This window comes from Rana temporaria, chromosome 2 (assembly GCF_905171775.1).
Source record: "Rana temporaria chromosome 2, aRanTem1.1, whole genome shotgun sequence".
NCBI classification, from domain to species: Eukaryota; Metazoa; Chordata; class Amphibia; order Anura; family Ranidae; genus Rana; species Rana temporaria.
This window is the reverse complement of record NC_053490.1, coordinates 119,411,780-119,426,080: the sequence shown is the minus strand read 5'-3', so window position 1 is coordinate 119,426,080 and position 14,301 is coordinate 119,411,780. Positions and strand designations below refer to the sequence as shown.

At 43.8% G+C, this 14,301-nt stretch overlaps 1 protein-coding gene across 2 annotated transcripts in view; it reads right to left on the bottom strand.

Moving 5' to 3' along the window:
* Window positions 1–8,333: 8,333 nt before the first annotated feature.
* The window catches only part of AVIL (advillin), a 97,004-nt gene continuing 91,036 nt past the window's right edge, over window positions 8,334–14,301 (bottom strand). For both annotated transcript variants that reach the window (XM_040340859.1, XM_040340860.1), the window contains exons 19-20: window positions 11,904–12,035; window positions 8,334–8,899 (exon numbers count right to left, since the gene is read on the bottom strand). In XM_040340859.1, coding sequence (XP_040196793.1) covers window positions 8,786–8,899; window positions 11,904–12,035 — 246 coding nt within the window. In that variant the 3' untranslated portion in view covers window positions 8,334–8,785. The remainder of the gene's footprint in view (window positions 8,900–11,903; window positions 12,036–14,301) is intronic.

Sequence of the window (14,301 nt, the reverse complement as noted above, 5' to 3'; positions counted from 1 at the left end):
TTAAGTTAATTTTCATGGCAAAGAGGAACTTTTCAATGAATCTGATCATTCTTCATAACATTCTGGAGTATATACAAATTGTCATCATAAAAACTGAGGCAACAGACTTTGTTAAAATTTATATTTGTGTGATTCTCAAAACTTTTGGCCACGGCTGTACAAGGCAGGTCAGCATAACTAAAGCAACAACCATGTAAGCGTCTCATTATTTTTACTGTTTCAAATTGATCAAGGTGAATTCTGATTTCTGTCAACACTGTATTTCTTTTTCGTACATCACGGGGGACACAGAGTGGCATAGTAATAACTATGTGGGTTATAGGTCTACCTTCAAGTGAAGGACACTGGCACACCCAAGACAGGAAGTCCCCTCCCCTATATAACTCCTCCCATACAGGGAGTACCTCAGTTTTTTTTCGACAGTGTCTAAGGTGTTGGTCACAGTTACAATGTGTTATGAAGAGCTCCGCTGGAAGATCCTTCTGGATCAAGCAAGTTATACACCGGATCCATCCAAAGTGCCACTGAGGCCAAAGTGGATGGTGCCCCGGTAAAGAACAACAGGGTTTGCCTGAAATGCCTCTTAGGAGGGCTGTATCCTGAGTTTCCAGTACTTTGGTAATGACAAATACCCAAAGTTTTCCTGCAGGATGCGATACAGGTCCAGAGGAGTGGAAATCCTAACTAGGAACCCGATCCTTGAAGGTCTATTGACATGACCTGCCGTGAGGGGAGAAGATTGGGTCTGTCTGCAGCGGGAAAGGCAAGCGAAGGTCCCCGAAGAACTTGGTTAATTCAGAAAACCTTCTTTGAGCAATTGTGTCATGCCTGTAATTGCCACTAGAGGGTGTTGGCATACCTTGCCTTCACATGTCTGCTTTGCTCTGTGTGCTGGGAGATTTGTCTGTATTTGCTGTTTTATTTACAGCCACTGCTCACTTTAAGGGGGGGGTCCTTGTGTGCCGTTCACGGCCGACTTGTAATGCTGGCTGACTAGTGAGGCATCCTCCGGAAAATTCCGCCCCTCGAGCGGCTTTGCAGCGAGCCTCGGTGTTCTCTCCCTTCTCCCGTCCTTTCTCACCATTTCCTGCAGCGGCACTGACACGTGCGAGAATGGTTCAATAAATAAAAGCATTGCAGGAAGGTGAAAGGGGTGGGGCTTAATGTAGCGGCCGTGGCATGTCCAGCATCCTCGCTGGAGACTCGGCGTAGGCGCAAGACGGCACTAACCAATAAAGCCTCTGAGTTTGCAAACAGTCTGGCTGGTGGAGGGACACAGCAGCGTTTTGGAAAAGGCATACAGGCTGGTAATACAGGCATCCCCATTGACACATTTATTGCTCTGCATCAGGCTGATCTTTTGATGGCAGCATTTCGCTGGACTATAGCTCAGCAGTAGATGCAAGTTTAGGTGCAAGTACCTCTGGTTTTGTACTTGGGACTATGCCATCCCAAGAACTCTGTGGTTAAGCTTCCTAAGAAGCAAAGGGTATCACCATCGGGCTCTGAGGATCTCGGTCATGCCTCCGCAGGTCTATCCTCCCCTGATAAGTCAGATGTAGTTGCCCAGGGTGAGCCATCAGGGCTGTTGGGTTCTGCAGTTGCCCTCAGTCCACCTGCTCCTGTTTTTGTTACAGAAGAGACTTTGACCTCAGTCCTGGGGGGGTTAGAAGAGAGGTTTACAGCATTGTTTGCATCTTCCCTTTCTGGCAAGAAGTGTGACAAATTGCCCTCTCTCCCCTTGGGCTCCCTAGTAGCAAAACGGCAATACCCGGAGGAGGTTGATTTACCCTTAGGGGATCAGGAAGAAGCACATTCTGATATGTCTGCCTCAGAGGAGTCGACGATAAAAGAACCTTTTTCAGCCTCACAATTTGAAAGATTGATGATGCAGTCCTTTTACAGAGATGGTTTGTGCGGCATTTAAATTGTCCCTAACAGAGCCAGTGGGTAGGCCTGTCTCTTCCTTTGGTTCATTGAAGGCTCCACAGGCTATTTCTACCTTCCCTGCCCATCCTCTACTAGAGGAGCTTATCTATCAGGATTGGGATCATCCAGATAAGAATTTCCTTCCTCCTAAGAAATTTTCTGAACTTTATCCCATGGAGGAGAAGTTCACCAAAAGGTGGAGTGTGCCAGCAGTAGACACCGCTATCTCCTGTGTGAATAGGTACCCAACTTGTCAGGTGGGCAATGTACAAATGTTTAAAGATCCCACGGATAAAAGATTGGAAACTTTGTTAAAGACCTCTTTTTCTGTCGCAGGGGCAGTAGCTCAGTCTGCGGTGGCAGCTATAGGCGTCTGCCAAGCCCTGAAGGATCAAATGAAGCAGGTTCTCAAGGAGATCCCTTCTCAGCAGGCTTGAGACTTGGCTGAATTGCCAAGGGCGTTATGTTTTGCGGTTGATGCCTTTTTAAAGATTTATTTCATCAGGCCTGACTCTCCTGTTGGTACATATGCGTAGGCTTCTGTGGTTAAAGAATTGGTCTGCTGAGGCACCCTTTTGGACTGGCCACAGCACCTTGGGTGTTCACAAAGGTTTTGGCCAAGCTAAGGGCTCAAGGTATAACAATAATGGCATACATAGATGATTTACTGTTGGTGGATCAGTTGATAGCCAGCTTAAACCAGGCGGTGTGCAGCACAGTCAAGTATCTAGAACAGTGGTTCTCAACCTGGGGGTCGGGACCCCCTTGGGGGTCGAATGATGATTTGCCAGGGGTCACTAAATCCTGGTCTGTTTCTGAAGACCGTAGCGCTTTCCCAGCATTTTTCTTGGCCGCCCAGCTGGGCTGTTCCTGGAGCCCGCGGGCACCCACTCAGCCTCTTTGCAGCCGCCTGTTCAGTTCACGCCATGGCTGGGGGGCAGAGACCAGAAGTCAGCTGACTGGTGAGGAACGTGAAGTGGGAGGGGCTGAAAGAGACCTTATCTCCTGATTTCAGCATAGGTGTCACTGCTGCGAGACACTACTGTAGTACGGGTTCCACGTTACGAAAATAATTTTACTGTTAGGCCCCGTACACACGGTCAGACAAAACCGATGAGAATGGACCGAGGTTCAGTTTCATCGGTCCAAACCGACAGAGTGTATAGCCCATCGGTCTGTTTTCCTTCGGTCCAAAATTTTAAAACATACTTCAAAACTGAACCAATGGACCGCTGCCCGATCGGTCCAAACCGATGGTTAGTACAGAAAAGCATCGGTTCAAAACCCGCGCATGCTCAGAATCAAGTCGATGCATGCTTGGAAGCATTGAACTTCGTTTTATTCAGCACGTCATGTGTTTGACGTCACCGCGTTCTGACCCGATCGGTTTCTGGAACGATGGTGTGTTCCATTCCAGGTTGGGGAGCAGTCCTAGGAAACGTAACTCTCCAGGGCAAGTAGTCCGGTTTCAAGAAGACCTTGCCCATCAACGTTTTGGAAATTTAGGCAGTTTGCTTGGCTCTGAGGGCCTGGACGTTCGAGTTACAGGATCACCCTGTCGGTATTCAATCCGACAATGCCACAGCTGTGGCCTATATCAATCACCAAGGAGGTACCAGGAGTCACGCTGCCCAAAGGGATGTGAATCAGATCCTAGTCTGGGCAGAAGGGCATGTTCCTTGCATATCTGCAGTCTTTATTCCAGGGATAGAGAATTGGCAGGTGGACTTCTTAAGTCACCAGTAGTTGTATCCGGGGGAGTGGTCACTTCACCCTGACATCTTTCTGGCCATATGTCAAAGATGGGGGGTGATCTGTTGGGACATAGATCTGTTGGCGTTCAGATTCAACGCAAAGGTGAACAACTTTGTGTCATGAACAAGGGACCCACTCGCATACGGGACGTTAAGGTAACTCCTTGGGATCAGTTTTCTCTGATTTATGTGTTTTCCCAAATTCAGCTGTTACCTCGGCTCTTTCGTAGGATCAGGATGAAGGGGAAGCCATTGATTCTAGTATCCCTGGCTTGGCTCAGAAGGTCCTGGTACGCAGAAATCATAAGGTTGTCCGTGGGGGACCCATGGACCCTTCCACTTCGCCCAGACCTACTCTCGCAAGGACCCATATTTTATCCTTCTATACAAACTCAAAATTTAGCGGTTTGGCTATTGAATCCCACATTCTAAAAAATTGGGGACTTTCTGATTCAGTAGTGTCTACCCTGATTAATGCTAGGAAGCCAGCTTCCAGAATCATATATTATAGGGTCTGGAAGGCATATGTGAAACTAAAGGATAGCATCCTTGTAAGTATGTCATTGGCAGAATTCTTGACTTTCTACAATTAGGTGTAGATATGAAGCTGGCCTTGAGTACTATCAAAGGTAAGGTCTCGGCCTTGTTGATTATTATTTTAAAGGCCACTAGCTATGCACTCTCTGGTGCAAGCTTTTTTGCAAGGGGTAACGCTGATCAATCCACCAGTTAAATCTCCCTTGTGTTCTTGGGACTTGAATTTGGTTCTGTCGGCATTACAAAAGCAGCCCTTTGAACCTTTACTTCACATTCCCTTAGTCCTTTTGACTAGGAATTTTTTTTTTTGGTAGCCATATCCTCGGCTAGAAGGGTATCAGAATTGGCCGCTCTTTCCTGTAAAGAGCCATATGTAATTGTTAATAAGGATAGAGTGGTTTTGTGTCCTTATCCAACTTTTCTACCTAAGGTAGCATCAGGTTTTCATTTGAACCAAGATGTAGTTCTCCCTTCTTTTTTCCCAGAACCTAGTTCTGCAGAAGAGAAATCTTTACATTCCTTGGTCTATCTGAAGGCTACTGCTTAGTTTCAGAAAAGGGATGTTTTGTTTGTACTGCCAGAAGGACCCAGGAAGGGTCAGCCAGCATTAAAATCTACTCTTTCCAAGTGGATTTGACAAGTTATTGTTCGGGCTTATGGTTTGAAGGGGACGGTTCCTCCCTTTAAAATTGGCACTCTACCAGAGCAGTCATTGCTTCTTGGGCAGTGCATCACCAAGTCTCCATGGCTCAGATCTGCAAGGTCGCAACTTGGTCTTTAGTTCAGTTCATACATTCACTAAATTCTATCAGTTGGATGTAAGGAGGCATGAGGAGATCGCCTTTGGGTGCAGTGTGCTGCAGTATAGGTCCCCACGTCTGATGGCGCCCTGTTATTTTTTTGGTGTCTCCCTCCCCTCATGGGCATTGCTTTGGGACATCCCACATAGTTATTACTATGCCGCTCTGTGTCCCGTGATGTACGAAAAAGAAAATAGGATTTTTTATAACCGCTTACCTGTAAAATCCTTTTCTTTGAGTACATCACAGGACACAGCTCCCGCCCCTCTTTCTTGGGATACTTATTGCTTTTCTACAAAAACTGAGGTACTCCCGGTATGGGAGGGGACTTCCTGTCTTGGATGTGCCAGTGTCCATCACCTGAAGGTAGGCCTTTAACCCACTTGGTTATTACTATGCCGCTCTGTGTCCCGTGATGTACTCGAAGAAAAGGATTTTACAGGTAAACTGTTATAAAAATCCTATTTTTAATTTGTGCTGTCTCAAAGAAAGTGCTTCAGTTAAAAATTGTTTCTAAATTGGCTACATAACGATAAAATTGTATTTCAATATCAGGAAAGCAACAAACCTTTATGTAAAATGGAAATTCAGGCTTATTGGAAAATGACTGGTTCACTGATTATTGGCCTCGTGCTCACTAAAGCTAGTTAAATTAGTCTGACATCTGGGTTTCCCATTCCTCAGTAATATAGGAAATGTTAAATGTTTTCAAAATAGGAAATCATTTATCTTATAAGTGATTCACCACTGATTCCTATAGAAACCAGCTGCGCTATCTCCCACTCATTAATTACTGCACGCACTGCTTCCTGGAAATATGGATTTTAGCCGGTCTGCATTTATTTTCTGCACCTATTACCAGTAAATATGCAAAATCCCACCAAAAAAAAAGGTTCTATGATGCTGTTATACTCCAAGAAATCTAAACAGCTTGCCATACCTTAGTAGTAAACTGGCTCAGCTGAGCCCTTCTTGCCTCCGCTCAAAGAGTTTTTGAATATGGAGACACGAATGGCAGGTTTCTAGCCTGGTTGGCAAAAGGGCAGTCCCTTACTACTCATATAGGCAGCATTGGGGTTGTGGAGGGTTGTTTACTTCCCCCCCCCCCCCCCAGACCTTAATAATGTCCGGTGTTTTTTTTCCATACTTATACTCCTCTGGAGCCCTGTTTTCGGTCACAGACTTTACTACCTTTCTTGACACCGTTCCCTTTCCCACGCTGGACACTGTAGCTTGGGAGCACCTGGAGGCCGACATCTCTTTAGAGGAGGTTCAAGAGGCGATAGGTTGTCTCCAGGGTGGGAAATCGCCAGTGCAGACGGACTCCCGATGGATTTTTACTCTCAATTTGTTGAAGTGCTGGCTCCTAAACTTCCCTCATTGCGTAATTCACCTCCCTGGACTTACTCCCTGTGTCTATGGAGAAATCTATTATTGTGTTTGTTCACAGGACCAGCTAGAATGTGCCTCCTACAGGCCAATTAACTTTATTGAATTTGGATATCAAAAGTTTTGCAAAAATTCTAGCCAGTCACCTCTCTACGGTAATTGAGGACTTGATTCATGTGAAGCAAACGGGCTTCATTCCAGGGATAGGCACCGATCTTAATCAAAGACTCCTTTTCCGTAATATAATCCTGTACCAGGGTGATCACTTCCCCTTTATAACCGGGCTATTTCCGATTTCAGTGCTGCAATACTTTGACAACTATTTAGTCATGACTGTACCCAAATTAATTTTATATAATTTTTTTTAAGACCGAGCTTTCTTTTGGTGGTATTTACTAACCACTGGGGAGGAGGAGAAGAGGAGGTGAAAGTGTTATACTGGATGAAAATAAGATGTACAGCTTACACTCAGAAAAGCATGGGGGTTGAAAGGCCTAAAAACCAAAATAGTCCATACTCTAATTACTCCACCCCCCCCCCCCCAACACCATGAGTCTCCTGCTGCTGCCTATGATCCCTTTATTCATTGATTAGCTCCTCTATCTGTTGTGAAAGGATGGAGGGGGACTCTCAAATGTAAATGTTGGTGGCTTTTGCCTTTGTGATTGCTGTGATTTACAAGGCACAGAACCACTATGTTCTGTGCATTTTGTCTGTGAGCTGTGCCATCTAATGAGTGTCATCACAGCCAGACGGACTAGGGCCCCGTACACACGACCGGATCTATCCGCTGGAACTGGTCCGCCGGACCAGTTCCAGCGGACCGATCCGGTCGTGTGTAGGCCCGAGCGGACAATTGTCCGGCGGATCGGACAGTTTCCAGCGGACCAGAATTGGTTAGCATGCTAACCAATCTGTCCGCTGGAAATCTATCCGTCGGGCGTGTTCGGTCGTCTGTACAGACTCACCGGACACGTCCGACCGACCGCCATCCCCCGCATGCGTCGTACTGAATCGACGCATGCGTGAAAGCTTTAAACTACAAGGCCGCCCACGTCGCTGCGTCATCGTCGCGGCGACGGCGTGGCCACGCCCTGCGTATTGTTTACGCGCGGATTTCTGTCTGATGGTGTGTGTACAACCATCAGATAGAAATCCGGCAGCCGGATGCAGCGGATCTTTCCGCTGGAAACGGTCCGCCGGACCGTTTTCAGCGGATAGATCCGGTCGTGTGTACAAGGCCTTAGGGGTAGTAAATAGAGCACATTCCCCAACCCCCATTTTTAAAACTTATGATGGTAAAGTGTAACTATAGACATTTTTTTTCTTTGATTTTGTGAAAGATTAAAACCACCGTATTTTTTGTTATTGCTGTCTGTGACCCCCATTATATAGGTTAATTCTCTGATTGTTCTGGTCACCAGGAATGAATGTTAGGGTACGTCCATGTGTTCAATGTACCGCCAGAACAGGAATACAGGGGAAATTTTGAAATGGAGACATTTTGTTTCTGTGACAACTTTTCCAAGGATTTCCCTCACATTGAAAGAGTCTACAGGACATAAAGTGAAGACACAAATATCAAAAAGGAAATCCTTTCAACCATTCCATATGCTATCCTAAATTATAAATATGTAAATTAAATTTTCACGTGTGATCTAAGGTTTTGTAAAGTGTATGGCAGTTGACGAATATGTAAACCCAACATTTCATATTCCTGATATGTGCCTACTGTTCCATGTACTTTTATGAAAAGGTATCCTGTTCCCTTTGTATTGCCTCCTTTGTGTGAAATCCCTGGTGTTCCTGCCAGTCCCTCTGCTTTCCTATTAAAAACTGACTGTACTAAGCAGGAGAACACATCGTGGTCAGTAAATACATTGGCAATGACAATATTTACAAAATATTATTTAAATTCTTTGGCTCCAAGGAAAAGGCATAGCAAGTAAACTTTATTTATCATTGCACCTTAAAATGTACCAGGCTATAAAACTAAAACAAAAAATTCCTGTATATTACACAGAGTAAGGCAGGAGGGAATGCCCTTAGTGTGTGCCTAACTCACAGGTAGTGCTTGTAGAGCATTGCGAAAACCTTAGGGGACAGGAGATTCCATATTCTGGTCAAGCTTCAGATCAGAGCTGAGATATTGCAGTAAAGGTGAGAATTGTACATGGCGCTTTGTATATGACAAGCAGTATTGCCGCAGCTCATAAGAGGTATGTAGTAAGTATAGCATCCTGTCATATATAACGTTATATTGGTGTTTAGGTTCACGCTTAGTTCAGTGCTGTCTGACTGCAGTTTGTGAAATAATAAAATGCTGCTTGTCAATAACGCCCATGGCTTCTAAGTTGCATGATGTGCATGGCATTCTTAGAAAAGTCCAATTCCTTTCTTCAAGCTTAATTGTTTCCATGCAGGTAAAGCTGAAAATTCTCCCCTGGTCATCCCAAACGTATCAACAAAGTCATGGTCTGAGAGGTAGTTCTGGAATGTAAAAACAGATAATTACAAATGATAAAAATAAGTGTCACTAATTTATTTAGGTTTTGTTACTAGCCACAGACAGCATTCAGGTAATCTAAACCCTCCCAGCAGCCTTCCAGTCATCTCTGGTGCTATAACACAGAAAGCACCCTCATGGCTAACAGAGGACAGAATTAGAATTGGACTTAACATTAATCACTGGGACCAGATAGCTTGCACCCGAGGGTACTTGGGGAACTCAGTCAAGTAATTGCCAGACCATTGTTCCTAATTTTTACTGACAGTCTACTGACTGGAATGGTAACAGTGAATTGGAGAAAAGCCAATGTACCACCAATATTTAAAAAGGGCCCAAAATACATCCCTGGGAATTACAGACCAGTTAGCCTAACATCAATAGTATGCAAGCTCTTGGAAGGGATAAGTGAATATATACAAGATTTTAGTAATGAAAACTGTACCATTAGCAGTAATTAGCGTGGATTCATTAAGAATCATTCTTGCCAAACCAATATAATAACCTTCTATGATGAGGTGTGTTGCCATCTATATAAAGGAAGGCCCAAAGACGTGGTGTATCTGGATTTTGCAAAAGCATTTGACACCGTTCCCCATAAATGTTTACTGTACAAAATAAGGTCCATTGGCATGGACCATAGGGTACATGCACTGAAAACTGGCTACAAGGGTGAGTTCAGAGGGTGGTGATAGGTGGGGATTGGTCAGGGGTGGGTAGTGGGGTCCCACAGGGTTCTGTGCTGGGACCAATACTATTTACATACAGGGATATACAATGTAATACTGACATATTATTACACACACAGGTAAACATGTGAAAAGTGTGGCGTGTATTAGTATTCAGCCCTCCTGGGTCAATACTTTGTAGAACCACCTTTCGCTTCAATTACAGCTGCCAGTCTTTTGGGGTATTTCTCTACCATCTTTGCACATCTAGAGAATTACATTTTTCCCATTCTTTGCAAAATAGCTCAAGCTCTGTCAAATTGGATGGAGAGCGTCTGTAAACAGCAATTTTCAAGTCTTGCCCCAGATTCTCAATTGGATTTAGGTCTGGACTTTGGGCAATTCTAACACATGAATATGCTGTGATCTAAACCATTTCATTGTAGCTCTGGCTGTATTTTTGGGTCATATGTGTGAGATATATATATATATATATATATATAATGTGTGTGTGTGTGTGTGTGTATGAAAATACTTTTTTACTTGTTTCATACCATTGTTACAAATAAATAATGTTTAACCACTCTACCTCCACAAGTCAATTGCCTCATTCAAAGTCCCACATTCCTTTCTTATTTACTTGAACCAGGGATGGAGGTAAATTTTATTGTGCTTCATTTAAAGTCCCAAAATGTCCCCTCTCAACTAAAGGCCCAGATGTGTGACTCTATAGTCACTGGGGCTGCTCAGATGTGATAGGGAGGAAATGCTCGGCATAGAAACTCACTAAAAACAGCATGTGCAGAGCTGCCAAACCTGCTCTGCAAAATCCCAAGCTAAATTGGGGACAAGGGGGAGAGAGAGCAGCAGGATCAACCAGTTGTTTTTTTTTTGCAGGATACAGAAAACAAATCTCATAGTGGCCGAGTGAGTATGAACAGCATGTAATACAACATTTTATTGATCGTTTTTTACGATGTGGGTTTAGTGACAAGTTAAAGGCTTGTTTTTTTATTTTAACATCCAATTGAACCTACAAGATTTATGTTTGTGCAATGGTGCGCAGTCATGTTGGAACAGGAAGGGACCATCCCCAAACTGTTCCCACAAAGTTGGGAGCATGAAATTGTTCAAAATGTCTTGGTATGCTGACACCTTGAGAGTTCCCTTTACTGGAACTAAGAGGCCAAGCCAATCCCCTGAAAAAAAAACCCACACTATAATCCCCTCTTTCACCAAATGATTTGGACCAGTGCACAAAGCAAGGTCCATAAAGATATGGATGAGCGAGTTTGGGGTGGAGTCCTGACCTCAACCTGATAGAACACCTTTGAGATGAATTAAAGCAGAGACTGCGAGCCAGGCCTTCTCGTCCAACATGAGTGCCTGACCTCACAAATGCGCTTCTGGAAGAATGGTCAAACATTTGTATAGACACACTCCTAAAACTTGTGGACATCCTTCCCAGAAGAGTTGACGCTGTTATAGTCATAGTATAGGAATGCCATTATATACTCAAGACTGGGATGCCATTACAGTTCATGAGTGTGTAAAGACAGGGGTCCCAATACTTTTGAAAATATAGGGCTAGATTCAGCTTTGAAATTATGCGGCGTATCTTCTTTCTGTATTCAGAAAGCAAGATACGCCGGAATTAGGCTAAGATCCGACTGACGTAAGTCTCTTACACCGTCGTATCTTAGGGTGCATACTTACGCTGGCCGCTAGGTGCCGTTTTCGGCGTATAATATGCAAATGACCTAGATATGCCGATTCACAAACGTACGTGCGGCCGGCGGAATTTATTTACGTCGTTTGCGTAAGGCTTTCCCGGCGTAACGTTGCTCCTGCTTCTATGAGGCGCACGCAATGTTGAGTATGGACATCGTTCCCGCGTCAAATTTTGAATTTTTTTACGTCGTTTGTGTAAGTCGTTCGCGAATAGGGCTGGACGTAATTTACGTTCACGTCGAAACCAATACGTCCTTGCGGCGTACTTTGGAGCAATGCACACTGGGATATGTACACGGACGGCGCATGCGCCGTTTGTAAAAAACGTCAATCACCTCGGGTCACCATCCATTTACATAAAACACGCCCCCCTCATACTCATTTAAATTAGGCGCGCTTACGCCGGCCCCATTTACGCTACGCCGCCGTAACTTAGGAGGCAAGTGCTTTGTGAATACAGCACTTGCCTCTCTGATTTACGGCGGCGTAGCGTAAATACGCTACGCCGCCGTAACAATGCGCCGCCCTACCTGAATCTAGCCCCTAGTATATATCACATTATCTCACTCCATTCATCTCCTGACCTCACCTCTTTCTTTGTGGGATCCACACCTTCTGGCAGCTCATGTTTTTGTTTCCCTTTTATAGCATCAAGGGGAAAGCACTGATAGACACTGTTCGGACTTGGGGAGCTGGGGGACAGGACAACTCCATTTACTTCCTGTAAGATACAATGCATAGTAGTATTTTACATTACTGGTTGTGCTTGCAAGCCTCCATATTCACTGCCTGTAGTGGATGTAACCTTTTAATTTGCATTTACATCTTTCAAACTACACACTGCTTATACAGATATATAGCTCATATACATATCGGTATACATAGCTCATATCAATAAATGATTATTAAATATTTTGCTGAATTATAGATGAAGAAGTCACTGCACATGTTCTACCTGATATGCGTCCTAATTTCAGCAAATGTTTAATGATCACTTGTGGCAAATATGTACTTTGTGGTCCTGGTTTACTACTAGGGATGAGCTTCGTGTTCGACTCGAACATCGTATGTTGGATCGTTCGTCGAAATACGAACAAAACGGGTCGTTCAGGCCAAATTCGAGTGACGCGCCACGGCCCATAATTCACTGCGGCATTGCTTGCTTATGATTGGCGAAGCATGCTCTATGACCCGCATGCTTGGCCAATCACAGCACCGTCAGTAAAGAGAGCCGTAATTGGCCAAAGCCAGGGTGGCTTTGGCCAATTATGGCTCAGGGCTTTAGTACACGCCCCACACTATAAAAGGCCGCCTGCAGGGCGGCCTTGTGTAGTGTGTTCCGGCGCTGGTTACTGATCAGACAGAGAGAGATTGTCTTTTTTTTTTTTTTTAGCTAGATAGAGCAGGCAGGCTAGTCAGTTAAATTTACAGTGTGTAGAGGATATATATACATCCCAGGTGTTGTACATATATTTATACACTGTATACTTTAGTTAGATTAGTTCTTCCTAATCTGTCAGGCAGTTGATTGTGTTAGCAGCAGTGTTCTTCTCACGTGTTGTATTGCCCGTGTGCTCAGTGCACCTAAACCTACTTGGTGTATACTGCAAGTGTGCTTATTAGTTTGCACCTAAACCTACTTGGTGTAGACTGCAAGTTTGCTCATTACTTTGCACCTAAACCCACTTGGTGTATACTGCAAGTTTGCTCATTACTTTGCACCTAAACCCACTTGGTGTACACTGCAAGTGTGCTCATTACTTTGCACCTAAACCCACTTGGTGTACACTGCAAGTGTGCTCATTACTTTGCACCTAAACCCACTTGGTGTACACTGCAAGTTTGCTCATTCCTTTTCACTTAAACCCACTTGGTGTATACTGCAAGTGTGCTTATTACTTTGCACCTAAACCTTCTTGGTGTTTACTGCACTTGTGCTCTGTAGTTTGCACCTAAACTTCTTGGTGTGTACTGCACTTGTGCTCTGTAGTTTGCACCTAAACTTATTGGTGTGTACTGCACTTGTGCTCTGTAGTTTGCACCTAATGATTCAAGAGCAGTGATTTTAATGATGCTTAAATAAAATAAAAAAATGAAAAATTCCATTAAATATTGTACCTGCTGGGTGTCTATAGTATGCCTGTGAAAACGTCTTTGAGAACCCGGGTCTTGCCCGAGGGAACATGTATCAATGGAAAAAAAAGTTTTAAAAACTGTATTTTTTTCAGGAGTCCTGAAGTGGATACCAATGATGAAAAAAAAAACACAGTTTTTAAAACTTTTTTTCCATTGATACATGTTCCCTCGGGCAAGACCCAGGTTCTCAAAGACGTTTTCACAGGCATACTATAGACACCCAGCAGGTACAATATTTAAAGGAATTTTTTTTTTTTATTTTTTTTTATTTAAAGGAACACTAAAGGTTTTTTTTTTATTAGATCAATTGATTGCTGTAAGCTAGAGCATTTAAATATCACTTACCTCGTTTTTCCTTTTGACCTCCAAAATACAGTAATCCAGGTTTGAAAATGCCATTTCCTGTCATTTCTCTTCTTGCTTTCCACCAGCATCTGAGCCGTTTTGCATGGTGGAAAGCAGAATGTGCTAACCTCCTCTCTATGACTACAGCCCTGCGTGAAGATGCTCTCTTATCCCTCACAGGCATGGAGGCTAAGCCTAATGGGAACTGTAGTTCCCATTAGGCCGTGATGTAGCAAGAATGAATACGCGCCGCAAACCAGGAGTCAGTGAGAATTACGATTCAGGAGTGACGGAGGTGAATAAAACAGCTCGATTTCAACAGGTATCAAACTAGTTATAATGCAAAACATTACTTTTTACTTTATCAGCTACTGTCAGACTTTAATTTAAGAGGAAAATATTTTTGTCTTTACAACCCCTTTAAGCATCATTAAAATCACTGCTCCTGAAAAAACTACAGTTTTTAAAACTTTTTTTCCATTGATACATGTTCCATGGTGCAAGAC